This window comes from Rhyacophila brunnea, unplaced genomic scaffold (assembly GCF_057557595.1).
Source record: "Rhyacophila brunnea isolate RB1 unplaced genomic scaffold, BYU_Rbru_1.0 scaffold_20, whole genome shotgun sequence".
In the NCBI taxonomy this organism is placed as follows: domain Eukaryota; kingdom Metazoa; phylum Arthropoda; class Insecta; order Trichoptera; family Rhyacophilidae; genus Rhyacophila; species Rhyacophila brunnea.
This window is the reverse complement of record NW_028232860.1, coordinates 22,125,452-22,141,806: the sequence shown is the minus strand read 5'-3', so window position 1 is coordinate 22,141,806 and position 16,355 is coordinate 22,125,452. Positions and strand designations below refer to the sequence as shown.

The window sequence follows — 16,355 nt, the reverse complement described above, 5'->3', positions numbered from 1 at the left end:
CATCTATTTATTTTCGAATTCCGTGGCGTCTAGTTGTCCGGTGCCAAATCGTCCTAGACCCCACCCCTTAAACAGTGTTTAAATATATTTATTGTGCATATAATATATATATTATGTACACGCATTATTTAATAATTATACTCTCTACTAAACTCTACTAAACTACCTAGTATTAAAGTATGGATCAGAATACTGAGCACCTAGCAAACACGATGAAAGAAAGATGGATATATCCTAGAGGAGAGTTCTGACAAGAACCTTTTGGATCAAGCACGCAAAGGGGGTTGGAGGTAATCGAGTCCGGAATATTGATATTTATTATTATAAACTCCATCGCGCAATCTTGCGGCCTATAGTTACGCCACAAGCCCCACAGTACTACTTCAATTAAAAGCATTTCAGAAAAATGACTATAATAATATGTGCCCGCCTTTACTCATTTTATTTGTGGACTTGCTTTGTATAGTATATCTATAACAAAATTATAAAATCCTAAATAGGTAAAATGTAGAAAACAATTGGTATAGGTACTATATTTATGTATGTTTTCAACAGAATCCCTATAAACAAAAGTCACCGCACGCCAGTGCTAAGTGTAGTTATAAAATAAGATAAAGTACCTACCTATATGTCAATAGCAGCTGCAATTCAGTTTAAATGTCATTTCTAATTGTACCTACTTATATATTGTGTAGTTAACGGATACGTTGACACTAATGAACAATACATTGTAAAGACTAATAATGTCAAACTCACTTTATTCGGACAATGTCCATAGTTTTAAGGAAATAAAAATGATAAATCTTATTTAACTCAGTTTTGGTTGACAACATTCGTAAAAAACAATGTATTATTTAAGATATCACAGCAGGACATCTATAAAATGTCAATTTAATTATTTTTAATGTCTATCAGGTAAAACAAAAACTCTTTACAATGTATGGGACAAGAAACTTTCAATCTTTTTTTTATTGACATGCTGCTACCTACGTAACCAACACACGTTTTTTCCATTTCTATAACAACTAAGAACAGTATAAGTTTTCAAAAATAATACACAGATAACTTAATGATTTATTTTTTTCAATTTAATAATGTCAACAGTGATGTCGATCTTCGTTCGATCTTTCGAAATACTCATATATTTTTAATTATCATTTAATTAGGAATGTCTAACGGTACCTACTACACAAGATTTGGGAATGACCCTACGTCCTTTTGGAAACTAATTTATAAAACCAAACTTGAGCTAAGAATAAAGCAAGAATTATATCAATGGCGAATATGCACGGAGTCATCGTTACATTACAATTATTACATTATTACAATAATGGTGCCTACCATTTTTTGTTTGGGAGATAGTTTTTACTTGAATTTTATGGCGATCAAAATCTAATAATAATCTTAATAGGTGTAAATATTTACATTTTGAAATTATTTATATATTATTATTATTATATTTATATTTATTTTCTAAAACAATCCCACGAAAAGGGGTCGCTTACTTTACCATAAAAGATAAAACCTTTTCGCTATTCAGATAATCAAGGACGAACTTAGCAAAATATTTTTTTTATTTGACTTGTAATAATTTATATTATAGAAATCAATATTATTGTCACAATTCACAATCGGCCGGTTTGGCAACCTTGTATTACGATTCATATCTTTTCCTCGCCATCATGCAAATGCTTACCGAATCGACACATTCAATAATGGTGTTTATGAAATATGAAAAAAATATTTAGAAATAAATAATATTATTCTACCAGTGGCAGCGGTCATCATCCGAGCGAGGGGCATTTCACCATTATATCGGTCAACTTGCCCTATGCTCATATAACAATCAACAGTGGCGTCCGAATACAGAAGAAATAAAATCGTAATATCTATTTTTTCTCTACGTGTATTATATCCCGAATGCCAATCACCCCTGATCACGTGATCTTTGAGTATATTGATCGGGTCTAGGACGATTTGGCACCGCGAACTGTCCTCCGGCGATTGGCCTCCGGTAATTGGCCGCCGGTACAATCGGACGCCGGCCCAATTGGACGCCGACCCAATTGGCCTCCGGAAGGATTGGACGCCGCACAGTTGAATTAAATGCGCAAAGGAATAGACGTACGTTACGATTTGTTGGAGTAAATAAGCAAGTCAGTTTAATATGCTTCTATCTTCTCAGTAGTTGTACCTTATATATTTCGCGCTTGACATATTTTTAATAAAGATTGAGAATAATTATTATGCCTTATGATGTTTATTAAAAGAAAATAATTCTTCCCTCGCTAAAACTTAAAGATGTGCATAATCAATTAATTTATAGTCTATACATGGGTACTTATTTATATATACAACAAATATTAAAAATAACGTTAGATGTTGGAATGAAAATAACATTATATTTCAGCGTTTTATCGACTTAATATTATAATAAAGCTTAAACATGTATATTATTATGCATAAATGCGTATTTTAAGATAGTATGAAATTACAATTCGGGATTTCAGCATTCAGGATTTCGGCCTTCGGGATTTAACCACCGAAATACAAGGGAAAGACAGAAGAAAATAGGTAAGTATCTAAGTAAATTATAAATACCTACAATTTATTATTTATTTATTTAAGAATACAAAACATTGTGGACATAACAAATCTAAATTCAAGACGTACACAAAATGAGAGTTACATTATAAGTCAAACATTACTCTCACAAGAGAGAAGAAGAGAATATAGAAAAAAAATATATAATAACACTAATAATAACAAAAAAAAAAAAAAAAACATACTTAAGTACAATTTAATACAGAAAAATATAGGTAATTTTTGAAAACAAAAAACATACAATTTTATACAGAAAAATACAGTTTCAAAAACAAAATTCAAAGTACATCATTGAAAATGTCTATGTCTTTAGGGAGCGCATTTACTAATCTTGCACCCCTCGCTAATGGTGCCTGATAGGCTTGACACGTATTATTACGTTATGGTTATATCGTATAATCTACATGCAATTTTCATATGTGCTCGTAAGTATTAAGTCAAAATTATCAAAAATCTGACAATACTGACAGTGTTGTTATCAGATGTTTGATAACAATCGATACCAAATTAATGTTCTTATTGAATCTAATAGAATTGAAACATTACATTATATTATATTATAGCCATCTCTTTTCGGTAAGAAAGATCACGGTAAAATGTGTTGCGGCGAAATGTAATACGTACAATTTACATGTAACCATAAGACGTCATAAAGTGTAGATAGAAAAGGCGAAAAGGGTCGTATCCAAGAAAGATATTTGATGAAATCCTTCGAGCTCTAGGTACCTATTCATTTACGGGAGAATTATAATATGCTAATTATGTTCTCAATCAACGTGAGATTTTCTTACAAGAAAATATGATTTGAGAAAGCAAACGGGGTGTGAACATAGGGGGGTATCTTCCGCTGGACCGACTGTGTCAAATACTCAAATACAAAGCCGTAGATCGCGGGTTCGAACCTGCGGCTGGTCGAAAATGCATATTGTTTGTCCAATGCGTATTTGTTCCAGTGCAACGACCCAATGGGTTGGGCCACCGCCATCTTTAGATTAATAAAGCCTGAGAATAACTTTTTGCACAAGCAACGAGTGGTCCACGTTTCAGCTGTCAAAATCAGATCCCTGATTGCTTGACATATTGATTCGCCCTTTCTCGTTTCAAATTGAATTATAAAAAATTCTCAAATCAAATATATTAATAAATTATAAATACTATACACTTGTTATTTATCAGCTGTCAAAGTCAGACTAGTCCTTCACACAAAAACTGGTGGTAATATCGATTTCCAAAAAAAAATGTAGCATTGATATATGCATTACATTTGTAGAAGGTGTGTTAATGCTAGTGTATTATTTATCATGTAACTTTTCTATTCAAATCAAACTATTCACTGTGTTAACACGACAGACGCGTCAGTATGAGCACTATATATAACAATGTCGGGCTATGACAGTTCATACATAGACAACAACGGGAGGGGCGGAAAAGGTAGGAAGAGTCGTTGTGAATGTATCGGCTTTCTACTTGAGTTGGCAATGGTTGGGCAAATCCGTAAATGGTTAACACGATTTCTTCGTAAAAATCTGTTGATACAACCTAAGATCTGTGTAGGCTCAGATGTCCTGCTGGGGTTTGAACACCGCATTTTTTTGAGAATGATTTGCGAGCCAAGCCTTAATAATCTGTAGAAAGGGTATATACGGTAGATATAGGTGCCGGACGAAATCCCGAAGGCCGAAATCCCGAATGCTGAAATCCCGAATGGCCGAAATCCCGAAAGCCTAAATCCCGAAAGCCGAAATCCCGAAGGCCGAAATCCCGAATGCCGAAATCCCGAATGCTGAAATCCCGAATGGCCGGAATCCCTAAAAATACCAACATCAATAATTGCACAATATTGAGTTGCGCAATTTTTGCAAGAGAGAAAAAAAACATTTTTTTGTAGAACAAGTGGGTTTTTGCCTCTCTTGCAAAAATTGCGCAATCTCAACACTTATCTTGGATTATAATATAATTAATATTTCCACAAAAAATGGGGTTTTGTCTCTCCTGTGAAAATTGCGCAATTCAGGATTGTGCAATTATTGGTGTTAGCATTTTTTTTTTTATTTTTCGGGATTTCAGCGTTCGGGATTTCGGTATTCGGGATTTCGGCTCTCGGGATTTAGGCTTTCGGGATTTTGGCCATTCGGGATTTCAGCATTCGGGATTTCGGCCCAAACCCGGTAGATATGCCATTATTGTGGTATTTTCTCAAATTAGAAATTAACATTTCACGATCAGAAGAAATATAATATTAATATCATAAATAATTACCTATTATTCGTATAAATTGTCGTTTTAAAATTGGGAAGAATGCCATATTTGATACATCAGATAACTGATAAATTATGTCTGTGGTTATACCACTTTTAAAAATTATTATTTTCACAACAAGTGAATTTTAATGTTAAATATTATTACCTACATCTACCTACATAGTTTTCTCTGTTTCTTCTCATAACGTCAAAACGGCAACGAAAATTCTCCACGCACGGTGACAGTCAGTCGTTTCCACATTAATATGGACGAAGCATCTGGAAAAAAAATGACACTCACTTTTTTGTCAAGTCTGCCGAATGGCATAATCTGTTCTAACGCCATTACAATAAAGGTGATATTGCTATAAATTCCCGATGCTTTTTGTCGGGTCTGCCGAATGGTTCGGTTCGAACGGCTTCGCTCAAATGAACATTGACACTAGAAACACTGTTGTAACGCCATTACAATAAAGGTCATATTGCTATAAATTCCCGATGCGTGATATCGCATAATGTAAATTGCGTGACGTCTACCTGTCCATATGCGAATGTCGCCATGCGCGAATTTACTTGCTAGCTACTGTATTGAGTGCGTTGTCCATTAATAATGTCATTGGTCGTTTTTGATAAGAATTATATTATTTCAAAGCCATGCACCTACGCACGTCACTGAAGAGACATGAGAGTATCGGAGATGGTTTAACAAAGATACGTGGTCCTCCGCATCTCGCCCAGATCTCTGAAGTCAGGTGGAATGGAGACTGAGGAACACTCGCGAATCTGTTAGCGGTAAACCGTCCACTCCAAGCTTGTTTCTTGTTTCTGATTTTGCACTTTTTTACTATTTGCCTTTGTTGACTGTCTTGCTTTTTATAAACACATTCTGTTCCCAGAAGCTTCCTACAAGTCTTTAATTATATTTTATATTACTTTGCCTAGACCAGATGAAAATACATATATTATTCGTTCAATTAATTAACATTAAGTACTTATATAAAAAACTGTTTGAAATTTGTCGGTATCAAATCTGTTGAACAAAACAGAAATTGTTTGCCAATGCCAACATGGTTTCGCACATAGAAAATCGTCTAGCAGTCAATAAATTAAAATCGCCGACAATGTTGCAATTTTCTTCCGCGCCCACAGGCGAGACCATTCCGAAATGAATGAAAGAGCAGCATCTGCACATGCACCGAAACACTATTTTGCTAGTGAAATTTATTACAGACTTTTAATACATATATGAAGCTGAAGCTACAGCGTTGTCATGTCTACTGAAATTTCAGTAGATCTACTGATATTTTGTGTTTTTCCATATAAAAAGATCGTGACTAGGCGACGCGCGGATTGCGGGTCGCGGGTGCAAATGACGCGAACCGAACGAAATATATAAAAATTCAACATGCATCTTTTTTATGTTATGTTTATTATTATATTCGTAATAATAATAGTATATTCATTGACATGTTTTCTTTTTCAAGTACATGCGGGACGTTTTTGAGTCATCTTTACACGATTTAAGAATATATTCAGACGACTCCATCACAAAAGAAATTGACGTGCGAACAAGCCGACTATCCGCCTCAACGCGGCCGAAATTTCGTTCCACATAGTGTTGAAAATTATTTGCCGTTTCACTTATGTACTATCACTTCCCTCCATTTTGGTATGTGAAATTCTCAACTGTCACTTTGTGTTTTGTTTTCTTTTTTATCGTCTGTATTTGGGATGAAGGTGGATAATTATGACACCGGAATTGTGATGGAAGCGGCGAGTTTATTTACGTTTATTATACTATATGGTTACATTTTTTAATAATTTAATTCTACGGAGGGCGAAATGTACGCGTTCGCGATTTTGCTGCTGCTTGTCGCGATCTCCGCGCCATCTTGTGATTTTTTCCAACGAAACCGTCGTCGAAAAGAAAGCGACGTTGCAAATCTCCAACGCGTACATTTCGCCCTCCGTAGAATTAAATTATTAAAAAATGTAACCATATAGTATAATAAACGTAAATAAACTCGCCGCTTCCATCACAATTCCGGTGTCATAATTATCCACCTTCATCCCAAATACAGACGATAAAAAAGAAAACAAAACACAAAGTGACAGTTGAGAATTTCACATACCAAAATGGAGGGAAGTGATAAGTGGCGCCCCACGTTGGGCGCCACGGAGGGCGAAATGTACGCGTTCGCGATTTTGCTGCTTGTCGCGATCTCCGCGCCATCTTGAAAAATCATTCCCAACGGTTTTTTTTCTTGGGCGACGTTGCATATCTCCAACGGTCAAAGACAATGTTGCCGGCCGACTTTTAACATTATTTATTTTCGTAATCAGCGCTTTATTATTTGTTGGCTTTGATACCGATTCGGGCGTCTCCAGATACACAAAGACATCCCCAAATGGGGACCATACGGGGGTGTCACAGTACGTTCTTCTGATGATTATTTTAATACTAAACTTGAAAAATGGTTTACGCACGCCTTTTTTATGTATGACTTCCAAATGGACAAAGAAATCATTGTAACTTTAATACATGTTTTTATTTTGTATTGCAGTTAGTCTTCATGTATCAGATATTCGAGAGAAAGATCCTAAAAAGTATTTACATAGAAAAAATGGCATCCGTCGAATGAGATAGGTCTTGAAACTCGTATCGCCTATTTGTGGAGCCAAGAATAATGCAGTTTATTAAGTTGGTACGCTTAAGATGGGCGGACTATGTCGCAAGGATGGAAGAAACGCAGTTCCCAAAAATTCTAATGTCAAACATTGGAAGAAGAAAAATTGGAATACCTACTCAAGTTTAGATGGCTTCACTTTTTTTTTTTTACAGATCAGATCAGGATAAGCGGATGTGGAGAAATATCTTGGAGGTGAAGCTAAAGGACAAGGAAAGCTAACTCCAGATGGACAGACACAAATCAAGAGTGCCACAGGTTATCTGCATGTCCAAGCCATGAAGAAAGTTTCTTAACCGTCATATCATTTGGATGATGATTCTCAGTCATGCAGTTCTGAAGAACATTGAAGTTAATCCCTTCAATCCAAAACCCGCCCCGCACCACACTCGGTCTTAATTGAGCGTACCACGGGACCATACAGTGGCGATGTGAAGCATCTATTTCAATTTTTAAAGGGAATGCCCTGGGAGAAAATACCCAAGACTGAGGTTGCTACGCTCAAGGTGAGCTCTGACTGGCTTAAAGAATTAACTCTAATGCAAGGTGCCAGGAAGAGAAAACCACATGGAAATTACGAAAAAGAAAATGAATTTAAGGTATATATAACAAAGAAAACGAAGCTAATCATACGGACAGCAAAGATTATGTGAAGAGATCTTCACGCCCGCAGTAAAACGCCGCAATTTTTTTTAAATGCAAGATAATTGGCCTTAGTAGCAAGTAGCAAGAAGGCATTGCCGTTTTTCATAAACAATCTACCTGCAGGGGTTTATGAGAGCCAGATACATTTTATTTTTAAAATATGCAATATCTATATTATTTTAAACTTAGTAAAATAGGTGAAAATTCTAGAAGGCATTGCCATTTTTCATAAACAATCTACCTGCAGGGTCTTATGATAGCCTAATACTCTAATACTAATACATATTTTTAAATACGAGTAATATGCAATATTATTTTAAGCTTATTGTATGACAACATCTTTTTGGCTACGTGTTAAAACTGTGAACTAACATGGTCCGCCCATTTTTACCCGGAATTCCATTATAAACTAAGAAGCTCCTCCCATTTAGTAGACAGCAGCGCCTAGAAGCGTACCCAAGAAGATGTTGTCGTACAATAGTATTAAATACGTGAAAATTTTAGAAGGCATTTCCACTACCATGATAATTTAAAAAACTATTTTCATTAATTGGTTATAATATAATATACACCTACCTGCAACTGTTTTATGAGTGCCTAATACATTTTCCATTGTATTTAATATAAGAATGACGTGAATATTCGAAAGGTGGATTGATTGCATCATGATACTTTTATATTTCACAAACCATCTACCTTACGTCCTTATATAGTATATACCCATAATACCAGGTACCCTAAATAAATGATGTATTTTGTGATTTTGTCTGCACGCAAAAAAACATTGAAACAACAATAAAAACTTTTATTTTTTATTATTAGAGACATGGGTTGTCTAGAAATTCATTGTTGGGAAAAAATATACCTAGCTCGATGCATTTCTAAGAACAAAATTTTAACTAGGCTAATTGTGGCACCCATTTGTATCGACATATTATTATGTAGGAACAATAATCAGGGATTTTCAACCAGTAAAATCATTGTTTAATAGAAAGATAATTATTTTATTATGTTTTCAAAATATTTTGAACCGGAACGCCATCTGAAATATTCTGATGAGGCTCGAGAATTTTACGAGAAATCTTCTAGGATTCCACTAGAAGGAACGGTATATTCGAGGATTCCACAAGACGGAACGGTATTCTCGAGGAATTCACAAACCGGAACGGCGCTCCAGGGCGTTCTGCTCCATTCCGAGCGCTGCCTCAGCGATATTTATTAATGTTCATTATATTAAAATATTTTCTCACCAAAAGCCTGGAATACTTGTGTAAGCGTTTATTTTAACCGTGTTGGGTTAAATAAAATGCTAGAACGATCGAACAAACGACTCATTCATAAAAACTCACTGGTAATATTCACTTTCTAGACTTACTCGCAAAAGTCACTTGTAATATTCACTTCGCAAACTCACTCCCATTGTATCTTGCTAAATAACTTAGTATTCCGCCGGGATCGGATTACGTTTATGACACTAGTTAAGTGGTACCTAATTGATGTTAATGAAGTCAGTAGGTACCTACCAGCATTCATTACAATAAACAACTTCTTTTGTAGTTTATGAATGCAATGCTTGTTTCGGGGATTTTTACGATGGTTTTCAGATTTTTTATGTTCTATGCTTAAATAGAACGTGGCGCGAAAAATGTTATACAAGTAATGCTTATAACGAGCAAATTCAGTCGGTCCCATCTTCCACGTAATAACCAAGTTCGACTGTTGATCTTTACTTTCAAAGTGATAGGCACAGAATGTGTTGAACTTTTTTTTCTATTTCACGCAGTGGCATTTTTAGATTGTTTGAAATTGAATGATTTCGGAGTACTATTGTTTACTGTTTCAATCCACCTAGCTAGGTATGAGACGGAAAAGAAAAGAAAAACGACATGATTTCAAATAACAAAGACACACTCACATATTTATATCAGCAACATATTCCGTTTATGTTTGGTTTTCGAATTTATAAATGCTGGTAGAATTCTCATATTTATTGTGAACATCTCCAACAGCAGATGTCAACGTTAAATAAATTAAAGTTTATCAATTCGGTTCATTGTCATCATCAGTGTAGCCTGTCACCACGTCGTCTTTGCTTTTCTGTTCCTGCACTGCTGTAATCCTTGTGGACAACATTCCTGAAAATTGCCTCTTTGTGTTTTTCATCAACACTACCATCTTACCGCACTAGATTGAATAAGAATGTGAATCGATGGGCCTAAAAATAAACAGTAACCGGACAAAACAAAACATGATAACGGAACATGAAGAAATAGAACGGTGACAAAACAGAACAACCAGGGGAAAAATAAAACATTCATTTTTGTCGTATCTATTTATTAATTAAATACTTATAAAACTTAAGTTTATAAACGAAATACTTATATATAAATATATATATACATATAATTACTGCATGTTGGCCTTTCGCCGTAAAAACCTCTACATCATGCACAACTCCCTAAAATTATTAAACTTATTATTTCATTGTACCTAGTCACCCAAGCATTTTGAACATATTAGATTGATTAAGACGAGATATACCTAGCTTGCCGGCAACACCGAGTTGAGTCCCGTTTAATTGAGGCTTTCTAGCGATTAGAAATGCAGAAATTATATGATTTTATTTTTTATTCATGTTCTGTTTTATCATATTCTGTTTATTCATGTTCTGTTTCATGGAGCCAAAATAAACATATTATAGACGAGAGATTTTCATACATGGCAATATACGCATTCAGCGAACATGTCCATATTGGATCCAGCGTCACTGATAAGAGTGGATGAGAGGCCGACATTAATAGAAGAGTTATATATATATGTGTCGCTGAGTTTCAAAACCCGCTATAACACTTTTTCATTATGTTGAGAAAATCAACAAAAACTTTTTGAACTAAAAAGGTTTTTGAATGTTTCAGTAGTGTTATAACGGGATTTGATAGACACATTGATTTTGTTTCATAAATGACAGTTAATCGTAGCGGCTTTTGAAAGAGGCGATAAAATTTTCATGTAGAGATTTTAATGACGAATCCAACGATATATATATCTTAATTATTTCAAAAAAGTGTTATAGCGGGTTTTGAAACTCAGCGACACATATAGCAAATGCTTTATCACAATTTACCAAATCATTACTAAAATGTGTCTACTCAGCCGATCTTTGGTCTTCCTTATGTAGGTAATGTGCCTCTGAATCTTGTGAAAGAATTATAAATACATTACAGACATCTCGATCGATTAGTCATGCAGTTGACGGAATGTAGATATTGCTATAATGAATGAATTTACAATCCTCAAAATGATGGATACAACAAAATAGAGAAAATTAATTAGCAAATAAATTTAATGGATATTTATGGCTAATTATGTTTTTGTGATTCAAGTATAAGTGATTGGTTTTAACATTATTCATTTTACTGTATATTCAAATCAGAACAATATGTCAATTTTCATTTATGCAATAGACGTTTTAAAATTAAATTTCGCAAAACTCCATTTAATTGCATCATTTTAATTATTCGACTTCTGTAAGTCATTTAAGTTAAAATGAATGAAATTGCGTTTGTCATTGCATTAACCTTTTCTATGCCTCACAATATTACTATGGCAGTACCTATCTGATTTCTTATTTGATTGATTGGACACAGAATTTTAACGATACACGTTGAATGTAGAGTGAAGCTCTAACTAAAATCGCTATAATACCAATAATTTGTGGCTTTGTTTTCAATATGCATACTTTCTGAGGTGTTTCAAAATTAAATATATTAATAATTCAATATTAAATAAAAGGCTTCAAGAATAGATTTAAATGAAATTTATTATAAGAGTACAAACAATTAAATAGAAAATATAAATAAAATACTATATCGTCGAAGCGTATTTTTTAACAACATCACGATAATACTCGAAAACGCTATCACTAGCTTTTTGGCACTTCACGAGACAGTCACGATATTGAGAAGTACTAAAGTTTCCATTTGACGTTGAAGATATGACACTTTTGGATATGCTATCGAATACAAAGGTGAAGTCTGCCAGCGAATCGGTGGCTTCTTTAGAGGAGGGATCCAGTAGCACCTGGCCATCTTTTTTTATGACGCAGTACACGGCAGCGAAGAGAAAATTCATCGGGAGACCAGCATTGATGAGAGCCAAACAGCACGCATTCACACTGCATGCTATTATCTGAAAACAGAATGAAGAGAGACATTATTCGTTGTAATAATAGCGATAAAATTAATTTGAGTTGCGATTAATAAAAATAAAAACGTTTATATAATAACTAAAATTTGCAACTATAATGAAATACAATTTAACCAGTCTTATGCTTTCAGCAAGTTATCTCGCTCTATGAGATCGTGATCGACAGGCTGCACATACAAATTTCGCAAGTTATCTCGTCCGACTTCAAACTCAAATTACTAGTCACTGTCAATTACTTTGCATAATCTAAAAAATTAAGCACAGTGAAACACATTATGAAATACTAAGCCACAAATTTTCCATATTACAGCGATTTTAGTAAGAGCTTCGCTCTACATTCAATGTGTGTCGTTAAAAATCTGCGGCCCGTCAGATACTGCCATAAAAATATCGAAATAGAAAAGGCGACCTGGATGACGACCTGGAGACTGTATGAATGTCAAAAATTAGCAATTCGAATATCGTTGCGAGCTAATTCTAAATAATTCGTAGACTTTCTAGGAAGGATGTATGTCATGATGAGACCTTATATTTTCTTATCTTAGAATTCAATATTAAATTTAACATCTTCATTTATGGCACTACAACCCTTGGTGGGCCTTGGCCTCCTTCAAAAACTTCTTTCATCCTCGATGATCCAGCGCCGACACTCTCCCATTGCTTTGACTGAGCATTTTTAAATCTCCCATGGCACAGTCCAGCCATCTCGATTTCGGCCATCCAGGTCTTCTCTTGCCATCGGACCAATGATCACATAAAATATATTAGTACCATCCTAGTATTAAAATTGAGAATAATAGCATATTTGGTACATCAGATGTCCGTGGTTACAGCATATTTTCAAATCATTATTTTGTGAACACATGCATTAATCTTAAGCTTTCATCTAATTTCAAATTATATAGTAAACACGATAACTGAGTGGTAACGTATCGGCCTATAATGTTGTGGGCCCCGAGTTTGAATCACGGGTCTGACAAAAGTCATTTCAATGCAGTACGGATGGACCTAATAGGTTGAGCAAGTGGCTAACATCCATTTCTCGTAAAAACAAAAATCTGTTAACACAACTGTGTCCGGAAACTTGTACGTTATATGTCAAAATAAAACACGGTTCTTGTCGGTTTACAGGAAACCAGCAGCAAACAAATTTTGAAAATAGCCGGTATACTGGATTATTTGTTTGGTTAGGTTAGTTTTCATTCTTGAATTCATGAATTTTGCTAAAATCAGCTATGAAAATTGAATTAATGTTCATATTGAATCTAATAAAATTGGAGACCAAATAGCATACGGTTATCTCTTTCCGATAGAAAGCTCAAGGCAAACTGTGCCACGGTGAAATGTTTTACGTACAATTTACATGTAACCTAATACAACCTCCACCCTGTGGAGGCCCATACGATTTTCTTAGGATCGAACATGGCAAAAAAAAATTGGTACAGTACACGCTCAGTAATCCGCCGCTTGATTAACTACTATAATCCGCCGTTATTTTTACTAGTTGAAAGCACAAAATCAAGCTCTATAATTCGCCGGTGTTCGATTATCAAATTCAGTAGTCTGCCGCGTACAAGTATACAACGCAGATGAGACAGGTTTATTTTGTAAACTTCTCCTTCGTAAAACGTACGTTCATCGAAAAGAAATTAATGTACCAGGGAGGGAAGTGCCCAAGGACCGCATCACAATTATGCCGTACTCCAATGCAAACGGGACACACAAAATTAAGCTTTTGGTCATAGGGAAAGCCAGGAATCCTAAGCCATTCAAGAATATCGTCGGTGTTTTGTAAAAAGGGCGAATTAACCAAAATGCTATTTTACAGGAGGATTTTTAGCTTTTGACATTTATTTGTTTATTACCTGTGGATGATTATAAATATCTAACAAGTTTATAATAAAGCTTAGAAAGAATACTGTCATTATAATAGGCATTATTATATAATATTGTAAAAGGCCTAATATGTCACATTCGCTTTTTATTAGTAATTTTAATTAATTTAATTTTAGTCGATTATCGTTTTTAAGTACTTTCCAGTGGAGATACAAATACGCCGTTTTTATACAACAAAGCTAGTGGGGTACATATTGTATTTTCAATAAAATCTCGATTTCGCCAAAATGGTTGATTCGCCCTTTTTACGAAACAACGGCGATATCGGCCTCACTGAACAACTGGTTGTGTCAAGTGATTTACTGTTTAATATTTAGTTAATAAACTTAGTTTATAAATATGTATAATTTAGTCAATACTTGATTTTGGTTATAAATAAAATCGTAATTTGCTAGTATAAATTTCTCAAAAAGACTATTTTTTACGAAATACCTGTATTAATTTTTCCATATTTTGTATGTATGCACTATAATCCGCCGCTTTCACTAATTGGACACTTGTCTGGTTTTTGGGGTGGCGGATTACTGAGAGAGTACTGTTCCTAGGTATATATACCATATTCGTTAAACTTTTCAATGTAGTTTGTAAAACATTTTGCATTGTGTATTTTATGACAATTTATTTTATATTATTATCTAAAGGTCCATTCTTTCCCATTCAAAAACAGCGGTCACAAAGGTGGAGATCGCTTTGATAACTTCTGACCTTCAAGAAGACACCGACGTTCCTTATGTATCCCTATTTTAATTAAAAAGCGTGCAGAACTAATTATATTTCAATATGAAAACTTACTCCACCAAAATCTTGCATTTCTTGTATGTTTAGCAATATTGTAGTACGTGGGTGTAATGAGAGAATCAGAGCTGTCTCGCATGACTGTTTGATGATGGTTTCACGCAATCTATCCCGCACCGATGGCATCCCGGCGGTGGCGTTAAATGATACTTCGACATTGGCATTGTATATGTCGGAATTGGAAAGTTTTCCCTCCGCTGGCCCATACACAGCGGCCATGACAACAGTCTGTCCTGCAAATTAAAAAAGATTATTAGAAAACTAAATAAAAGTATTTCCATAACTCCTTCCACTTTTCTTTTAATTAGCCTGTCACTGTAACATAATATTTTTTCTGAATTCAATTAATTCGTTTATCTTTTGTCATTTTAGATTAGTCAGAATAAATCTGCATGCAAAAGGAAAAGGGAGATAAGTCTTCAAAATAATATAAAAAGGAAATATTGGAGCTTAAATACAAAATTGAATAAAATTCAATCTTTCGGCTCTCCTGAACACAGTGATGCCCCTAGACAAAGTGCCGCTCTAAAGCAGACTTAGCATGCGTACCTCTTTCATGTTCAACTTTCTCGCTTGCTACCTTGGTGTATATATGTGACCCTTCTTATGTCCACATACATCTTTACATTCCACATTGAGCTATTTTTAGCTACCTATTCTAGCAAATCGTCTACTTCGTAGGTATATGTAATTTTAATGGCATTCACAGTAAAGTAGAAAAAAATAAATAAATGTCAATAACAAAGCTAAAATAAACATAACAGAAAAGTATTAAACTCTCTAGTATTAAGTCTCTAGATAAAGTAGGTTATCTGTATATTATTATTTTATGCCCAAAATAACAGGTTTAAAGGCATAACATTTTATTTTATTCGTATTGAATTATTAGCTGTGCTGTATATTTTATTTACTGAAAACACAATTTTAAAAGAACTACCTTGTGAAAATACTACAGAACCATCGGGTCGTGTTAACATGTTCAGTTCACATTGCATCTCCCGTAATTGTAACTCCTCTGCTTCTGGATTAGTCTTATTTGTCGATTCCATTTCTGTATCCACGCTTCCCATGTTTTGCTATTTTGATATCGTAACCTTAAATTTTATATAAACTTGTAAACATTTTTTGACAGATCAAATGTATTTCTGAATAAGCAATAATGCAATCTTTCAATTTAGAGCAATTTAGAGCAAAATATTTTTAACTAATGGCAATGATATTATTGTACCCCATACAAATTTCTAAGCATCAAGTCTTACATCTACTAGCACGAAAAAAGCTC

General features: G+C 34.4%; 2 protein-coding genes across 2 annotated transcripts in view; both read right to left on the bottom strand.

The window, feature by feature from the left end:
- Positions 1-16,355, bottom strand: part of LOC147071408 (uncharacterized) — a 444,271-nt gene that overhangs the window by 275,083 nt on the left and 152,833 nt on the right. The window lies entirely within an intron of this gene.
- On the bottom strand, positions 11,979-16,164 carry Rrp46 (exosome complex component Rrp46). Its single transcript, XM_085948510.1, has 3 exons — positions 16,011-16,164; positions 15,071-15,306; positions 11,979-12,364 (listed from the first exon to the last, which is right to left on the bottom strand). Exons 1-3 carry the CDS (start codon positions 16,141-16,143, stop codon positions 12,041-12,043), a joined length of 693 nt encoding a protein of 230 aa, XP_085804636.1. The 5' UTR covers positions 16,144-16,164; the 3' UTR covers positions 11,979-12,040.

Bases quoted from the DNA above. Each gene is read 5' to 3' on its own strand.
- Rrp46 (XM_085948510.1), bottom strand. From the start codon at position 16,143: ATGGGAAGCGTGGATACAGAAATGGAATCGACAAATAAGACTAATCCA. The intron at 15,307-16,010 runs GTAGTTCTTTTA...TTTAATTTGCAG, and splicing joins TTCTGTAGTATTTTCACAAG to GACAGACTGTTGTCATGGCC. The intron at 12,365-15,070 runs GTAAGTTTTCAT...TTCTGTTTTCAG, and splicing joins AAATGCAAGATTTTGGTGGA to ATAATAGCATGCAGTGTGAA.